At 37.0% G+C, this 18907-nt stretch overlaps 1 protein-coding gene and 1 pseudogene across 1 annotated transcript in view; one reads left to right on the plus strand and one right to left on the minus strand.

Moving 5' to 3' along the window:
* RSRC1 (arginine and serine rich coiled-coil 1) overlaps positions 1-18907 on the minus strand; it is a 448688-nt gene that overhangs the window by 337193 nt on the left and 92588 nt on the right. The window contains exon 4 of the mRNA XM_018048443.1: positions 4394-4567. Within this exon, the coding sequence (XP_017903932.1) occupies positions 4394-4567 (174 nt within the window). The remainder of the gene's footprint in view (positions 1-4393; positions 4568-18907) is intronic.
* On the plus strand, positions 7699-7865 carry LOC106502248 (annotated as a pseudogene).

The raw sequence follows: 18907 nt of genomic DNA on the forward strand, positions 1-18907 counted from the left end.
TTTTTCCTGTGATCATGTATGGATGTGAGAGTTGGACTGTGAAGAAGGCTGAGTGCCGAAGAATTGATGCTTTTGAACTGTGGTGTTGGAGAAGACTCTTGAGAGTCCCTTGGACTGCAAGAGGATCCAACCAGTCCATTCTGAAGGAGATCAGCCCTGGGATTTCTTTGGAAGGAATGATGCTAAAGCTGAAGCTCCAGTACTTAGGCCACCCCATGCAAAGAGTTGACTCATTGGAAAAGACTCTGATGCTGGGAGGGATTGGGGGCAGGAGGAGAAGGGGACGACAGAGGATGAGATGGCTGGATGGCATCACTGACTCAATGGACATGAGTCTGAGTGAACTCTGGGAGTTGGTGATGGACAGGGAGGCCTGGCGTGCTCCGATTCATGGGGTCGCAAAGAGTCGGACATGACTGAGTAACTGAACTAAACTGAACTGAAGTAAAGCATTTTGTTCATAAAATTACTTGAATTTCACTGGCTTCTCACTGCCTGTAGAATTAAGTCTAATATCCTTAATATGAAGTGAAAGTGAAATATGCACAGTTGTGTCTGACTCTTTGTGACCCCCTGGACTGTAGCTTACCAGATTCCTCTGTCCATGAATTATCCAGGGAAGAATACTGGATTGGGTAACCTGTTCCCTTCTTCAGGGGATCTTCCCAATCCAGGGATCAAACCCAGGTCTCCCACATTGCAGGTGGATTCTTTACCGTCTGCACCACCAGGGAAGCCCAAGAATATTGGAGTCAGTAGCCTATCCCTTCTCGAGCAGATGTTCCCAATCCAGGAATCAAACCAGGGTCTCCTGCATTGCAGGTGGATACTTTACCAGCTGAGCTACCAGGGGAGCTCCACAAAATATAAGGCATTCTCATAAACATCTCTCATTATTATAACCCTTCTGTAAACCAACCCCATTAGACTTCAGTTCCTCAAGTATGCCATACCCACTTTGCCTTCCTCCAAGTATCAACATTTCCACATGAAGTTCATTTTGCATACAACATTCTATGCCATCTTCTCCTTCCTTCAATGTATAAAAATCACATCTTCAAGAGCCCATCCTAACATGCTGACTAATCTAGGTTGACTAGTTTAATGTTCATGAAAATACCTTGCACTAGAATATGCCAAGACTGAAGATGAAACCCAATGTGCTGAGACTGGCCTCTTGGAAAAATAAATAGGGTCTAGGTCTGCTGACTTCCAAACTGTTGGTTATATTAGCAATAAATATACTTATCACTTAAGCCAGAGATTGACAAACTACAGCCCTTGGGCAAATCCAGCCAGCTGCCCATTTTAAAAAATTAAGTTTTGTTGGAATTTAGCTATGCCATTCATTTAGTATCATCTATGGCTGCTTTCATGCTAAATGGGCAGAGTTTAGTAGTTGCAACAGAGACATAAGGCCCAGGAAGCCTAAGTTATTTACTATCTAGCTCTGCAAAAAAGCTTCCTGCCTTTGGTTTAAGCTACATTTAGTTGGGTTTTGTTACTCGTAGCCAGAAGTATCCTAACCCATATGAGTTAGTTTCCTTTTGAAACATTCATCTGACTTCACTGCAATAATTTATGTATCTTCCTTTCTATATATGCTTATTTTGCCACTTGCATGAAATCTCTCAGTAGGATTGGGCAGCCATTATGTACTGATTATTTAACATACACATGACAAATAGAAGGCATTCAAATATTGTTGACAGGACAAGTAAACAAATGAATGAGTGTATCTGATCAATAACCAATAAATATTTATTAACAACTACGTACATTAGGTATTCTGAGACAAAAGACCATACAACAGCATGCTCTGCCCTAAATGCTTAAAAATCAGGTTTACAGACTTCCCTGGTGGTCCAGCGGTTCAGACTCTGCATTTCTAATGCAGGGGGCACGAGTTCGATCCCTACTCAGGGAACTAAGATCCCACACACAGCACACTGCAGCCAAAACACTAATAAAATAAAATAAAACTGTCTATTTAAAGAGAAAGAAAAATCACATTTAAGAAATAAACATGAAAGCTGTAGAAAACAAATATGTAAGTTATTTTTGAAGCAAAACAGGGGGCATTGTCATATGTAAGTACTACCATACTGAATGTATATATCAATGATAGCCCCACTAAACCCTGATTTTAAATCATACCAAAGGGTATGAATTTGTGTGTACTTGGCACTAACTAGAAGGCAGGGCACACTGACATAATACCACCCTGTCCTATGGGCCACTAAAACCATGAAGGCGACTGAATCAGGCTATTCACTGCTTTCTGGCATCCATACTCAGGGCCCTTCAACTGACACCTCATGTTTTGACCCTGTTCACTACCTTTGTTGAGATTTAAGAAATAATGACAAATATGATATTATTATCTTATAAACCTGTCATCCAAGAATGAGTCCCTTGAACACAACAAGCTCTGAGTGATCAAAGAATCTAACCTGTACAGCTGGCCCAGACCTTCAAGATTACTGTCACTATATGAGACCTTTTCCTGAAACTACCCAACCTCCTTATTTATTCATGCTCTTGTTTCTCTTACCTTTAAAATGCCCCATATAATACTTTATGTAATATCAACTTTATTCTAAAAATGTAAAACTTGGTGAAGTAGAAAGCAAAGATTTAATGACCAGTAAAAATCATAGTCACATCACATAATCATAGTCATGTAATAGCTAAAGCATAAACCAAAATGAGGAGGGGAAAAAAGGAACAAGGGGCAAGGCATTTCCTTGGCTGACATAATTTATTTGTCTTCTTAGTCCGTATTTCCAGTCTTAGAAACTTACTCTATATGCTCTCTTCTAATCTGTCATTCTCTGAATTTTGCCGCTTAATATATTTCCCCCATACCCTCTCTGATCCTCATTTCATTCTAACTCTGGCTAAGTTAGCCTCCCTATCTTTAAAGCCAGATATCCAACCCTGCTGCTGCTGCTGCTAAGTTGCTTCAGTCGTGTCCAACTCTGTGAGACCCCATAGATTGCAGCCCACCAGGCTCCCCAGTCCCTGGGATTCTCCAGGCAAGATCACTGGAGTGGGTTGCCATTTCCTTCTCTAATGCATGAAAGTGAAAAGTGAAAGTGAAGTCACTCAGTCGTGTCTGACTCTTAGCGACCCCACAGACTGCAGCCTCCCAGGCTCCTCTGTCCATGGGATTTTCCAGGCAAGAGTACTGGAGTGGGTTGCCACTGCCTTCTCCATCCAACCCTATCTCCTCTAATATTCAACAATCCTTAAAACTAGAAAAGACAGAACTCAGGATTTTATAGGGCAGTGACTGCTCAATGTGCATTAATGGCTGCAGGGTGATCAGGGAAAAGAAAGTCACATAATAATGTAACATGTTCCCAAAATCCACTACAAATGGATCATTTCAAAGAATACATAAAAGCCAATAAGCCAGGTAGTTTTATATATTATCACTGTAAATCTGGATAAAAATAAGCATACAGACAACTGTGAAAAAGAAAAGGATGGGAAGAATTCCATATCCTTCAATAAACTTAATTCTTTACAGAATCAAGATCTCAAGGAACCATATCGAAGATCTTGGTAAGCTCTTCAATTTAACACTGAAAAGTGACACACTAAAAGACAAAATACTTGTACTGAAGTATTAAAGTGAATATATATAGGATGTTGAAAGAATGACAAAAGAGGACAAATTCTAAGATGCTCTACTTCACAGAATAAAAGACCCCAATGTCATTTTGGAAAAACAAATAAGAAGCTGTAATTTAAGCTAATAAAGATTTCATTTCATTTCAACATCTTCTAATTAAATAAACAGTTTTGAGCGGACTTCAACATCCAAAAAGCCAAACAAAATTAGAACAACTGTTTTAATGAAAACAATCCCAGAAAAAATAAATCCTAGGCCTCATATGCACATACACTCACCTAATACACACATAATCTTTATATTAATGAAGTCCTCATTCTACATTGAAGGAAGTCTTAGCCAATAGTAAATCATGTAGTTCCCTCCCTTATCTTTTTTCTTTTTCCCTAAGAGTTTTACAATAAGCCAATATACATCTTCAATCATAAGTAATCTTCAAATTTTAAGTATCATATTCATGATGAGGAAAATGGAACTTCCCTAACAAATTATGTAAATTTTCCTTTACTGACATAATAAGTTTTGCAAGTACAATTTATTTCTAAGATTTATTTTATAAATATTAAATGAAAACAGGAATAGAAAGGAAGTACAGTAAAAATTTGAGATAAGTTATTTTGACTTATCTTTTCTTCTTTTTCCATTATATTCTCCCCTTTTTTCCATCTAAGAAACACATCAGAAGATGAAAATGCATTTGATTGCTGCTATGGAATCACTGAGTCACCACTGCTTAGATTTGCTTCAACTTACCCACGTTTGATGTTGTGTAATTCCTTGTCCTTGCCTTTATCCTTTTCCTTTTCTCTTTTCTCCTTATCTCTGCCTTTACGTCGTTCTCTATCCCGAGACCGACTACGTGTTCTTCTGTGACTTGACCTTTCACTGCTTCGACTATGGGAACGTGGCCGAGGTCTTGATCGGGACCTATGGTAAGTAGATTTCATTAAATACATTGAGAATATAATTTGTATTATGAAATAAAATTTTTTTAGCTGTCTGAAAGAAAAGGATTTCGTTTTAATTAAGGATTCAGTTAACTGTGTGAAGTGAGCATCTAAAGATGATTCTTTATGAATAAGTATATGTGAGGGAAACATAGGTGCCAAGTTTACAAAAATATAAGGTTTAGTCAAAGAGTGTTTGTTCAGGTGTTCACGGGTCCCTGGTGGCATAATGGATACAAATCCGCCTGCCAACATAGGGGTATGTGTTTGACCCCTGGTCCAGGAAGACCCCACAAGCCTTAGAGCAACTAAGACTGTGCACTACAACTACTGAGCCCGCACTTTAGAGTTCATGAGCTGCAACTACTGAGCCTGCCCACCTAGAGCCCATGCTCTGCAACAAAAGAAGCCACTGCAATGAGAAGTCTGTGTACCACAACTAGATAGCAGCCTCAGCTCTCTGCAACTAAAGAAAAGCCCACACACAACAATGAAGACCCAGTGCAGCCAGTAAATAAATAAATAGAAAAAAAAAAGTGTGCCAGCCTTGTAATACTACAACCAGCTTTTAAAAAGTGTTTGTTCAGTCAAAAAAGTCTTAAAGTTCAAATCGTCTTCAATGCTGAAATCTCTTCAAGATAAAATAACAAATCTAAATGGATCTAGTCTAATCCCCAAGAATTAGAATCTTCCCCATCCCTACAAACTCTGCTTCTATTAATATATTGATTCAACATAATTTCCTGTATTAGTTACACTAAAACTATTCTATATAATCCAGCTTTTCTTTGCATTAAATGAAGGACAGTATTAGGTTGGATATATTATATGCCTTTAAAAAGTAAATATTTTTAAATCCTGCCCTATAGTACTGACAAAAAAGTCTCTTAACAGATTGATGATCCTACAGACACTATAAAAAAATGTCTAAAGTCACTGAATAGTGACTGAAAGAAGGCACTGACCTATAAAAGGGAAAAAAATCTTACTATTTAAACATGTTGCTGATTTATTTAACGTAACTTCAAACAATTAGGTTATAGACCAAAAATAATGAGCAATGACAACACTTAGAAAAAAGAAACAACAATAAAAAATATTGTTATTTTATGAGTTTGTTTTCTGAGGACAAGCCTAAGTCTGTGCCATGCAGGACAGCTAAAACTCCAACCGAAAACTTTAAAATTTATGGTCTAAAAAACTAGAACAAAGGCTCAGGAAAATCATCACCAATTGAAAATTAAAGGGGAATCTTGGAAAAAGAGTCAGGAGAGAGCCAAAAATTGTAGCTGTAAATGCTATTCAGACCTCTGGCTGAACCTTAGATCATGCGGGAGGGGCAGACTCCAAACAGCTAAGGAAGAAAGAACTGAACTAAATTTTTAACTGCCCCTAGAGAGACTAAATCATCTAATACATATTAATGAATTCATTTAATTTTCTGCTTTTAAAAAAGGTAAACAAACAAGGTTATATTCTTCAGAGGAATATAATAGAGTCCATAATAGTCAAAACATGACATTCATCATGTCCATGATAAAATTCAAAATTACTAGATATACAGTGAACATGAGAAATGTAACAAAAGATACCACCCCTGAGATGAGTCAGATATTTAATTAGCAGGCAAGGATTTTAAAGTAGTAGGTATAACTATGTTTGTCCTGAATATAAAGCTAAAAATTTTAGAAGAAAAACAAGAAAGTAAAAAAATTCTGTACCTGAAACAATATAATGTATGAAATTAACATTATACTAAAAGAGACCAGAAGCAGACTGGTAACAACAGAGGGGGAAAAAAGCTCTGTGTCCTTGAAAATAAACTGAAATTATCCAATCTGAAGAACTAAGAGGAAAAAAAGATTTGTTGAATGAAAAGAAAAACAGATCTTCTGAAATCTCTGTGACAATATTCAAATGTCTAACATGTTTATTTAAACTCAGAAGTAGAGAAGTAGAGAAAATAATGAGATAGAAATCAATGTTTTTTTAAAGTGGTAGCCAAAATGTCCCCAGATTCAGTGAATAAAAAATTTACAGGGACTTCCCTGGTGGTTCAGTGGTTGAGAATCCACCCCTGTAATGCAGAGGGTGTGGGTTCAATCCCTGATTAGAGAAGTGAGATCCCACATGCCTTGGAGCAACTGAGTCCTTGTACCACAACTAAAGAGCCCACGTGCCACAGTGAAAGATTCTGTGTAATGCAACGAAGATCCTGCCTGCCACAACTAAAATGCAGCCAAATAAATAAATATTTTTTTTAACTTACAGTCAAGAAGTTTAATGAACTCCAGAATAAATGTGAAGACCATGACTAGTAATACCATTGTAAAGCTCATGAAAACTAAAGATAAAGCAAAATCTTGAAAATAGAGAAAAACTGACACATTACATACAAGAGAACAATAACATGAATTATCACTGGCTTCTCATGGAAACAATTAAGATCAGAAGACAGTGGAACAAAATTCTTAACATGGTGAAAGGGGTGGGGGGGGAACCAAACTGGAATTTTATACCCAGCAAAAATATCCCTCAAAAAATAAAAGTAAATCAAAGGCATTTTTGAGATAAAGTAAAAGTAAATCATAATCATCAACAGTTAATAATGTACATTATAGTCTGTATTCAAGTGATTTCTTCAGGCTAAACAGAATGATAAATGGTGGAAACTTGGGCCTTTAGAAAGGAAATAAAGGCCACTAGAAATGGTAAATCTAAGGGTAAATATAAAAAAGTGCTTCCCTAATTTAGTTAAAATACATATGTACTTAAAGTAAAAATTACAGTGTTTTACTATAGGGTTTATAATTAAAGTAGATATAATGCATGTAATCGCTAAAGACTAAATAATAGGGCAGGTAAATGAATATATACAGTTAGAAAGTTTTTACATTTCACATGAACAGTGAAATATTAACTCTAAGTACACTGAAATGGTAAGGGTGTATATGTAATCCTTACACTGACCACTTACAGGAAAAAAAAAAAAAAAGAGGAGGAGGAAGAGGAACAAAATACAAAGAAGTAAAGCTAAAAACCCAAATGATGAACCAAAAGAGATTTCTTTAAAAATATTCATTAACCCAAAAGGAGGCTGAAAAGGCTCACATGTCTTTCCATAAGACTTTCAAGATTAAGCAATTCCTGGCCAAGAAACAAAAGCAGAGTTGTTCCATTCTCCAAAAGATTCGGATGAAAACAAGTAATAAATCAAGTATAACTCCAAGACGAGACACTGGAGAAGAATCAAGCTGGGTCTATATGAAATCACATAAGAGATGGCACAAAGTCACTTGTATCCTACCATATCACTCTGAAAGTGTCACTACTATCTGGACAGTCAGATGAGTCTTATAGGGAAAATGACTTTTCTCTTTGTTTCTATAGTTTTGTACTAGCATGTTGGTTTGGTAATAAACAATGAGACCTTTTGCTTGAGAGGGGAAAAAAAGCTAGTTTGTCCAAACAAATTAAAAAACAACACACAACTATAAACTATCTACAAGATAATGCACTTTTTTCCATTAAAATTTTTTTTATTTTATATTAGAGAATAGTTAATTAACAATGTTGTGTTAGTTTCAGGTGTACAGCAAAGTGATTCAGTTATACATATACATGTATTTTTTTTCAAATGTTTTTCCCATTTAGGATATCACAGAGTATTGTGTCGAGTTCCCTGTGCTATACAGTAAGTCCTTGATGATTAAGATATGCACTAAATATAGATAAATCATGTAAACACAGAACAGCTGGAATGAATATATTAATATCAAATAAACTAAACTATCACCCTGCTGCTGCTGCTGCTGCTATCACCCTAGACACTAAGAAACTAACAGATCACCCCAATTAAAAAATGGATACTTCATGATGATCAAACGGCCGATTTATAAGTATAAATCATACAAAATATGCTTATCTGACCACAGCAGAATTAAGTCAGAATTCAGTAACAACGTCTAGGGAAAAAATCAAAAATGTAGAAACGAAATAATACACTTCTAAATAAATCATGGGTCGAGTAAGAAATCACAAAAAAACAGAAAATATTTTGAACTGAAAGACAATAAAAATATAGCATTTTAGAATCTGTGTGATGAAACTAAAGCAAGGTTTAGAGGGAAATTTATAGCTTTAAATGTTTACATCAGAAAAGAAGAAAAGTCTAAAATCAATTACCTAGGGTTCCAAAAGTAAACTCAAAGCAGGTAGAAAAAGGAAACATTAAAAAGCAAAAATCAATGGAACAGAAAGCAATAAAGAAAATTAACAAAGCCAAACTCTGGTTTCCCAAGAATATCAACAGATTTGGTAAATCCCTAGCTATATTAATCAAACAAATAAGAAACGAGAAAACACAAATCATCAAAGAGATTTTAAAAAAAGATTGTGGATAAGGAGATCACATGATCTAGTCTTGGGTACTTAGAACATATATAGGGCTTGAAGAAAACTATATGAGTTTCACTTGTAGTAAGTTCTGTTCTTTTTCATCCCTAACTGGTTCATTCAGTGAGTAAAGAAAAATACTGCATCATGAGATCATAAACTTTTTTAAAAAGTGATCTTGAGAAGCGACAATATTTATTGCCAGCAGTAAAGAATACATCTGCCAATGCAAGAGATTCAGGTTCAATCCCTGGGTTGGGAAGATCTTCTGAAGAAGGAAATGGCACTCCTCTCCAGTATTCCAGCCTGGGAAATCTCACACACAGAGGAGCCTGGAGGGCTACAGTCTGTGGGGTCCCCGAAGAATCAGACCCAACTTAGCAACTAAACAAACAACAAAACAAAACAATATTTATTGTTAGGAATGTCAATATGGGTTTATCATCCTAATTTACAAAAGGTAAATTTGCATGATTTTCTCTTTGACTACTTCCTCTCTTAATTTTGACACACTCATCTTCCACATAAAATTTTAATTTAGCAACAATTTAACTCCAATACTTCGGCCACCTGATGCGAAGAACTGACTCATTTGAAAAGACCCTGATGCTGGGAAAGATTGAAGCCATGAGGAGAAGGGGTCAACAGAGGATGAGATGGTTGGATGGCATCATTGACCAGATGGACATGAGTTTGAGTAAGCTCCGGGAGTTGGTGATGGACAGGGAGGCCTGGTGTTCTGTGGTCCATGGTGTCGCAAAGAGTCAGGCACAACTGAGCGACTGAACTAAACTGAACTGCCCTACAGACACTTATATATTCATTTCTAGTTAAATATTTTATTACATGTGAATATATAAAAATTTTAACAGATAATTCTAAAGTCTTTAAATAATAAAAAAGGGGGAGACCTTTTTTGTGATAACCATGGCCACTACATATATAGTATACACATGTGCACGCACACACGCACACGCACACACACACACACACACACACACACACACACACAGAGTATATTACCTAAATTTGGTTTTACATTATAATTCTGGCAATTAGTTTTCATTGAACTAGTGAAATATAGAATAGCAAAAGAGAAATGAGTTAAACATTAGCTTAAACTCTTAACAACAAATCCTTAAGAGCTTTTCTTTTTTTAAATAAAACTTTTAAGTTCATTTCTAAATGAGAGTCCCCTTGGACTGCAAGGAAAGTCCAATCCCCTTGGACTTCGAGGAGATTAAACAGCCAATCCTAAAGGAAATCAACCTTGAATATTCACTGGAAGGACTGATGCTGAAGCTGAAGCTCCAATTCTTTGGCCACCTGATGCAAAGAGCCAACTCACTGGAAAGATCCTGATGCTGGGAAAGATAAAAGGCAGGTGGAGAACGGGATGACAGATGAGATGGTTGGATGGCATCCCCAACTCAGTGGACATGAGCAAGGTCCGGGAGATGGTGAAGGACAGGGAAGTCTGGCATGCTGCAGTCGATGGAGTCACAAAAAGTCCGACATGACTGAGCAACTAAACAACAAGAACAACTAAGAAAAATACACTACTGGACAAAATGTGGACTCATTTGCGGACCATAGATAAGGTAGGCAGTGCCGAAATCATGTATTTATGGTATCTTAAAAACTAAATGTATATGCTGTTAATATATCCAAAGCCAAAGAAGTATTAAATCTAAACAAAATAAATTCTCACATAACGCTGTCCTCAAACAAGTTACTTCCTCTCTGGACATCTGTTTGCTCACCTATAAAATGTTGATAACATCTACCATTGAGGATTGTTATAAGGATTAAATAGTAGTTCCTGCTGAATCATGAGACAGCAGACAGGTGATTTGGGAGTAGGCAGGCACTGAGAAAAAAGTAACTGTGGGATGTGCTAATCCAAATGAATGAGTAAAATCTGAGTCAGAATATATGAAATGTTTCCCTCAAACCACAGCTAATCCGGTACAGAGAAGTATTATGCTTCTGACAGACTGTTAAAATGTTAAGTCTGACTAAGGATTACAGTTTCAATATATTTATCTTATATAGGAAGGTAAATAATGATAATCTTGATTATAGATTATTGTCTTCTCCACAGGAAACCTTAGCAACCAAATACATGATATTCGCCAGTTTTCTATAACAGGAAAATCATATCACCCATCATTCAAGCCTTTGGAAAATAAAGAGAGATACTTTTTAGAGTCCAGGAAGGCATTATAACATAAGGACAAAAGGCCTAAACTAGCTCTGTCCCAGAGAAACCAGAAAGTAGGATAATTCAGTCACCATCACAGCAAAAATAAACACCACAACTAGAAGCCTTCTATCAATTACACTATCTGCCTCACTCTTCCCACTGCAACTACTTTCCTAATCTCTACTCCTTCCAACCTACCTAATACCTGAAATAAACTCAATTATCTCCAAATTCATCTTATAATTTTCCCTTACACAAAGACTCGACTGTAGAAAACATACGCCTACCATTTTCCAAAAATATTTTGTTCGTTATGTCTTCATACAAGCAACATATGCCATTCTGAAATATTTTTTTTATAAATGTTGCTGATATGGCTCAATGACCTATGACAGCAATAGCATGTACATAGTTTAAGTCACTCATAATGTCAAATTAAAAGAAAACAGTAAGTTACATCATGGTATACAATATGAGCTACTAGCTTCCCCTACCAATGTTTTAATATCCATCATTTTAATTATCATATTGTAGGCCTCTTAACTTTGCTTATAGACTACCAGAAGCAAAACATAACTCTGGAGAGAATAAACAGAAAAAAGATAGCAAATTCAAAACACAGTTTTTACAACAATATTATTAAAGGCTGTTAAGAAGGACCACAAAATCAAATACACATTTTAAATGAATTAAGCTGCTGACTTCTTTGCAGTCGTAAGAATTACACAATTTTGAGTAAAATACACATCCTAGACTATTAACAACCCTTTTACTTTATTAAGTAAATTTAATTACAAATTTGAAGGATCTCCATCAAGAATAAAAACTAAAGTTTTCCTACTTGACCACAGAAACAAAAAAGTCAAAGAAACTATACTACAATTTCCAATGTTATTTTCCCTTCACTCCTTAAATAAATACCTTTCTGACAAATCACTCCAGAAGTCTCTAGAGTACCAAAGCCAATATGGAGATATATTATAACCAAAGAAACATTTGATAAAAAATGTGGCACTCTAGAACACACAATATATGAGTAATAAATGGACAGTAAGATGTCTATTATACCAGATAAATGCTTTCAATATCTACACAATAGGAAGAATCACCATAACATTCCTACATAAAATGAATTACTGCCCTCAAAAACCAATTTGTCAAGTTTCTTAATTGGTTAATAAATTCTAAACACATGTAATCAAAATAAATATCCTAATATTTTATCTTTCAAAAAATAACAATAATACTTCAAATAGTCTCAAATAGAATACTATAAAAGACTATATTTACTATAAAATAAAACAACTATAATTAAAATTATATTTATAATTTTTATGTTGATTAAACTAACATGGATTCCATGTCAAGATGACATTTTGAACTCAGATATCTACTTTCATCTCCAAAACAACTAAAATCATACCAAACCGGAATTGAAGAAAAAAAAAAAACAAACAGACATATGCTCAGGGAAAGAGATAACACTTTTGAAAAGGGAAGTGTCCACTTGTGGCTTGGTGGTAAAGAGAAGCAGAAAGCAAGGTGCTAAAGCTCAGGGCTCTATAAAAACAAGATGACATCAAAGGATCTGAAAACAGACCTAGCTTTCCCCATAAAGTTTCCCATTTATTAAAGAAATTCCACCTCACTGTATTAATGATAGCATACTGCCATTCAAGAAATCTTATGTCACACAAAACCTTCAGCCCATCAATTAAATTGTCTGTTACTGCCAATCCAGGAAAATTCTGTTTATTATCATGAACAACAACAAAAAAGAATCCAGGGAAATCCCTAGAGGTCCAATGGTTATGACTCTGAGCTCTCACTGGCAAGGGCTTCAGTTCAATCCCTGAATCTAACATCCATACAAAGCAACTAGAAGAAAACAAGCAAAGTTAGACCCGAAGTTTTTAACTGATAACAAACATACACCACAAAAAAACAGAGCAGAAGAGACTATAAAATTCAAATATGAATTTTTCTTCTTGCTCAGTTGCTAAGTTGTCTGACAACTCTTTGTGACCCCATGGACTACAGCACACCAGGTTCCTCTGTCCTCCACTATCTCCCAGAGTTTGCTCAAATTCATGTCCATTGAGTCAGTGATGCTAACTAATCATCTTACCCTTCTTCTTTAGACTTCAATTTTTTCCAGCATCAGGGTCTTTTTCAATGAGTCGGCTATTTGCATCAGGTGGTCAAAGTATTGGTGCTTCAGCATCAGTCCTTCCAAGGAATAATTAGGGTTGATCTCCTCTAGGATTAACTAGTTTGATTTCCTTCCAGTCTAAAGGACTCTCAAGAGTTGTCTCTAGCACCACAATTTGAAAGTATCAATTCCTCAGCACGTAGCCTTTTTTATGGTCCAAACCTCACATCCATACATGACTACTGGAAATACCAGAGCTTTGACTATACGGACCTTTATCACAAAAGTGATGATTTTTCTTTTTGGTGTGCTGTCCAGGTTTGTCACAGCTTTCCTTCCAAAGAACAAGCATCCTTCAATTTCATCGCTGCAATCACCATCTCCAGTGATTTAGGAAGACTGTTTGGTGATGTCCATGTGTAGACTCATCTCTTACACTGTTGGAAAAAGGTGTTTGCTATGACCAGTGTGTCTCTTGGCAAAACTCTGCTACCTTTTCCCTGCTTCGTTTTGTATTCCAAGGCCAAACTTGCCTATTATTCTGGGTATCTCTTGACTTTGTACTTTTGCATTCTAATCCCCTATGATGAAAAGGACTTTTTTTTTTTGGTGTTAGTTCTAGGTCTTATAGGTCTTCATAGAACCAGTCAACTTCAGCTTCTTTGGCATTACTGGTTGGAGCATAGACTTAGATTACTGTGACGCTGAATGGTTTGCCTTGGAAATGAACCGAGATCATTCTGTCACTTTTGAGGCTACACCCAAGTACTCCATTTCAGACTCTTTGCTGACTATGAGGGCTACTCCATTTCTTCTAAGGGATCCTTGCTCACAGTAGTAGATACAATGGTCATCTGAATTAAATTCGCCCATTCCCGTCCATTCTAGTTCATTGATTCCTAAGATGTCAACGTTTAATCTTGCTATCTCCTGCTTGACCATGTCCAATTTACCTTGATTCATGGGCCTAACATTATTCCAAGTTCCTATGCAATATTGTTCTTTATAGCACTGGTCTTACTTTCACCACCAGACACATCCACAACTGAGTGTCATTTCTCCTTTGACCCAGCTGTTTCTTCTTTCTGGAGCTATTAGTAATTGCCCTCTGTTCTTCTCTAGTAATGTATATTGGACACCTTGTAATCTTGGGGAGCTCATCTTCCAGTATCATATTTTTTGCCTTTTCATACTGTTCATGTGGTTGTCACAGCAAGAATACTAGACTGGGTTACCATTCCTTCCTCCAGTGGACCACATTTTGCCAAAACTCTTCACTGTGACTTGTCGGTCTTGGGTGGCCCTACATGGCATGGCTCATAGCTTATGATGGGCCATAAAGCTAATCTCAACACATTTCAAAGTTGAAAGGTATTCAGTCTTTGGTCTCTAACAATAGTGAAGAAAAAGGAAAGAAACAAAAGACAACTAGAAAAGCCTCTAAATGTTTGGAAATAAAGTAACATATTTCTATACAACACACAAGAAAGGTGAAGTCAGTTTTATTCAAACCAAATGAAAATTAAACTATGGTACATCTAAACTGTGTAGGCTATAGCTAAAGTACAAAAAAAACAGGATTTGTAGCACTGGATACATGTATTAGAAGAGAATAAAGCTAAAATAAACGATCTAAGCTTCCATCTCAAAAAATTAAAAAAAGAATGGAAAACTATACTCAAAGAAGGTAAAATGAACCAAGGGATAAGGGGAAGGAGGAATAAATTGGGAGAGTGGGATGATATACATACATTACTATGTATAAAACGTAACTAATAAGGACTTAGTGTAGCACAGGGAACTCTACTCAATACCCTATAATGACTTATGTCGGAAAAGAATCTAAAAAAGAGTGTGTACTTAGCCGCTCAGTCATGTCCAACTCATTGTGACCCTATTGAATATAATTGATGGGATTCTTCAGGCAAGAATACTGGAGTGGATAGCCATTCCCTTCTCCAGGGAATCTTCCCAACATAGGAATCAAACCTGGGTCTCCTGTACTGCAGACAGATTGTGTGTGTATATAAAACAGATTAACTTTGGTATACACCTGAAACTAGCACACCACTGTAAATCAACTGTACTCCAATAAAAATGTTTTAAAAGATGGAAAAAGGAAAGAAACTTGAAAAGCAAAATATGAATTAACCAGAATATCAAGAAGGACAAAGTTGATTTTTTGAGAAGATTAATAAAGCTGATAAATTCTTGGTGGAAATGACAAAGAAAAATAAATCACAAATAAAATAATCATTTCTGTAGTTAAATGGCCTTTTGCCCATAAGCATTAAAAGCTATGGAAATAGCCCTCCCACTATAAACAAGTAGAAAAGCAGACAAAATGTGTGTAACAACTGTGTCAGACATTGGACAAATGAAAACGGGAACCCTGGGATTGCCCTGGCTTACTGCCATGAGGAAGGTTCCAGTCAACAGAGCATGAGAGAAAGATTCATAGACTTTCTGAGCTAGGGAGACAGAGACAAATCTTCAAAGAGGCCAAGGTACTAAGTTTTCTAAGGCATTATACCAAAGAGAAGAAGCTGGACAGAAAAAGGAATTCTCTAGAAATCTGCCGAGGCTCTTTAGTTCTTTGACAAGTTCCAATCTACAAATATGTGCGATTAAATGCCAAGAGACCATGAAAAAATACACTGGACAGCAATACAAATTCAGAATATCATATGGGAGAGAAATAGTGTTCTACCAGTCAGAGTTGAGACACTTTGTACATAAGGTATTATATGGAGTCAAGTATTAATTTTGAAGCTAAATTAGCCATTGAATAAAGGTACTCTGGATCCATCCTAACAGAGCTGAAAAGCAAGCCTTGATATTGTCAAAATACTACCTGGTGAAGTTAGATCATTGCTACATGAGGGCTTACTATATTATTGTCTGTTTTAATGAATGCTTAAAATTTTCCACTCAAAAGCTAAAAAAAGTATTTGAAACATCATGTCTTCTTTATGGTACAACTCTCACATCCATAACATAACTACTGGAAAAACCATAGCCTTGACTAGATGGACTTTTGTTGGCAAAGTAATGTCTCTGCTTTTTAATATGCTATCTAAGTTGGACATAACTTTTCTTCCAAAGAGCAAGCATCTTAATTTCATGGCTACAGTCACCATCTGCAGTGACTTTGGAGCCTCCAAAAATAAAGTCTGTCACTGTTAACTCATCTATTTGCCATGAAGTGATGGGACCAGATGCCATGATCTTCGTTTTCTGAATGTTGAGTTTTAAGCCAAGTTTTTCACTCTCCCCTTTCACTTTCATCAAGAGGCTCTTCAGTTCCTCTTCCCTTTCTGCCATAAGGGTCCTGTCATCTGCATATCTAAGGTTACTGATTCCCAGCAACCTTGATTCCAGCTTGCCTTTTATCCAGCCTAACATTTTGCATTAGGCACTCCGCGCAAAAGTTAAATAAGCAGGGTGACAATATACAGCCTTGACGTACTCCTTTCCTAATTTGGAGCCAGTCTGTTGTTCCATGTCCGGTTCTAACTTTCACTTCTTGACCTGCATACATGCTTCTCAGGAGTCAGGTAAGGTGGTCTGATATTCTCATCTCTTTAAGAATTTTCCAGTTTGTTGTGACCCACACAGTCAAAGGCCTTAGTATTGTCAATGAAACAGAAGTAGATGATTTCCTGGAATTCTCTTGGCTTTTTTCTATGATCCAACAGATAATGGCAATTTGATCTCTGGTTCCTCTGCCTTTTCTAAATACAGCTTGAAATATGGAAGTTCTTGGTCCATGTACTGTTGAAGCCTAGCTTGATAATTCTGAGCATTACTTTGCTAGCATGTGAAATGAGGGCAATTGTGCAATAGTTTGAATATTCTTTGGTCCTGCCTTTCTTTGGAACTGGAATGAAAACTGACCTTTTCCAGTTATACCAAAAGACTATTTAAAATATGACAAAAATGCTATTTTGTTAGAAAATACACACATTCTGAATTTTAACTAAGATAATTAAGTATACTAATATTCTACAGCTTTGGTCACTAACTGAGTCTACATCTACCTCACAGATATTTATACGGATCAGTACTGTTGCCAAATCAAGGTTAACCGTCCTCACTAAGCACAGAGGGTAAAGCCTCTAGCTGTTGTAGACAAAGTATTTGTAAACAGGGATTATTTGTGTATCTCTGTAATTCCCTATTCATAGTGCCCTAACTATTATAGCTATGTAAAACATATTGCCCTAGTAGAAAATTCTGGAAGAGATGGGAATACCAGACCACCTGATCCGCCTCTTGAGAAACCTGTATGCAGGTCAGGAAGCAACACTTAGAACTGGACATGGAACAACAGAGTGCTTCCAAATAGGAAAAGGAGTACGTCAAGGCTGTATATTGTCACCCTGCTTGTTTAACTTCTATGCAGAATACATCATGAGAAACGCTAGGCAGGAGGAAGCACAAGCTGGAATCAAGATTGCCGGGAGAAATATCAATAACCTCAGATATGCAGATGACACCACCCTTATGGCAGAAAGTGAAGAGGAACTAAAAAGCCTCTTGATGAAAGTGAAAGAGGAGAGTGAAAAAGTTGGCTTAAAGCTCAACATTCAGAAAACTAGGACATGGCATCTGGTCCCATCACTTCATGGCAAATAGATGGGGAAGCAATGGCAGATCTTATTTTGGGGGGCTCCAAATATCAGTGCAGATGGTGACAGCAGCCATGAAATTAAAAGATGCTTACTCCTTGGAAGGAAAGTTATGACCAACCTAGACAGCATATTAAAAAGAGACATTACTTTGCCAACAAAGGTCTGTCTGGTCAAAGCTATGGTTTTTCCAGTAGTCATGTATGGATGTGAGAGTTGGACTGTGAAGAAAGCTAAGTGCCAAAGAATTGATGCTTTTGAACTGTGGTGTTGGAGAAGACTCTTGAGTGTCCCTTGGACTGCAAGGAGATCCAACCAGTCCATCCTAAAGCAGATCAGTCCTGGGTGTTCATTGGTAGGGCTGATGTTGAAGCTCCAACTCCAATACTTTGGCCACCTGATGTGAAGAGCTGACTCATTGGAAAAGACCCTCATGCTGGGAAAGATTGAGGGCAGGAGGAGAAGGGGATGACAGAGGATGAGATGGTTGGATGGCATCACCGACTCAATGGACCTGGGTTTGGGTGGACTCTGGGAGTTGGTGATAGACAGGGAGGCCTGGCGTGCTGTAGTTCATGGGGTTGCAGAGTCGGACACGACTGAGCGACTGAACTGAACTGAAGTGCCCTAACTGAAGAACAATCTATCTTATCAAAGTTTCAGATACATTTCAGGTCAGTTCAGTCCAGTCACTCAGTCGGGTCCGACTCTTTGTGGCCCCATGAAATGCAGCATGCCAGGCCTCCCTGTCCATCACCAACTCTGAGAGTTCACTCAAACTCATGTCCATCGAGTTGGTGATGCCTCAAACTCATGTCCATTGAGTCGGTGACACCATTCAGCCATCTCATCCTCTGTTGTCCCCTTCTCCTTCTGCCCCCAATCGTTCCCAGCATCAGAGTCTTTTCCAATGAGTCAACTCTTCGCATGAGGTGG

The sequence above is a fragment of the Capra hircus genome, chromosome 1 (genome assembly GCF_001704415.2).
Source record: "Capra hircus breed San Clemente chromosome 1, ASM170441v1, whole genome shotgun sequence".
In the NCBI taxonomy this organism is placed as follows: Eukaryota; Metazoa; Chordata; class Mammalia; order Artiodactyla; family Bovidae; genus Capra; species Capra hircus.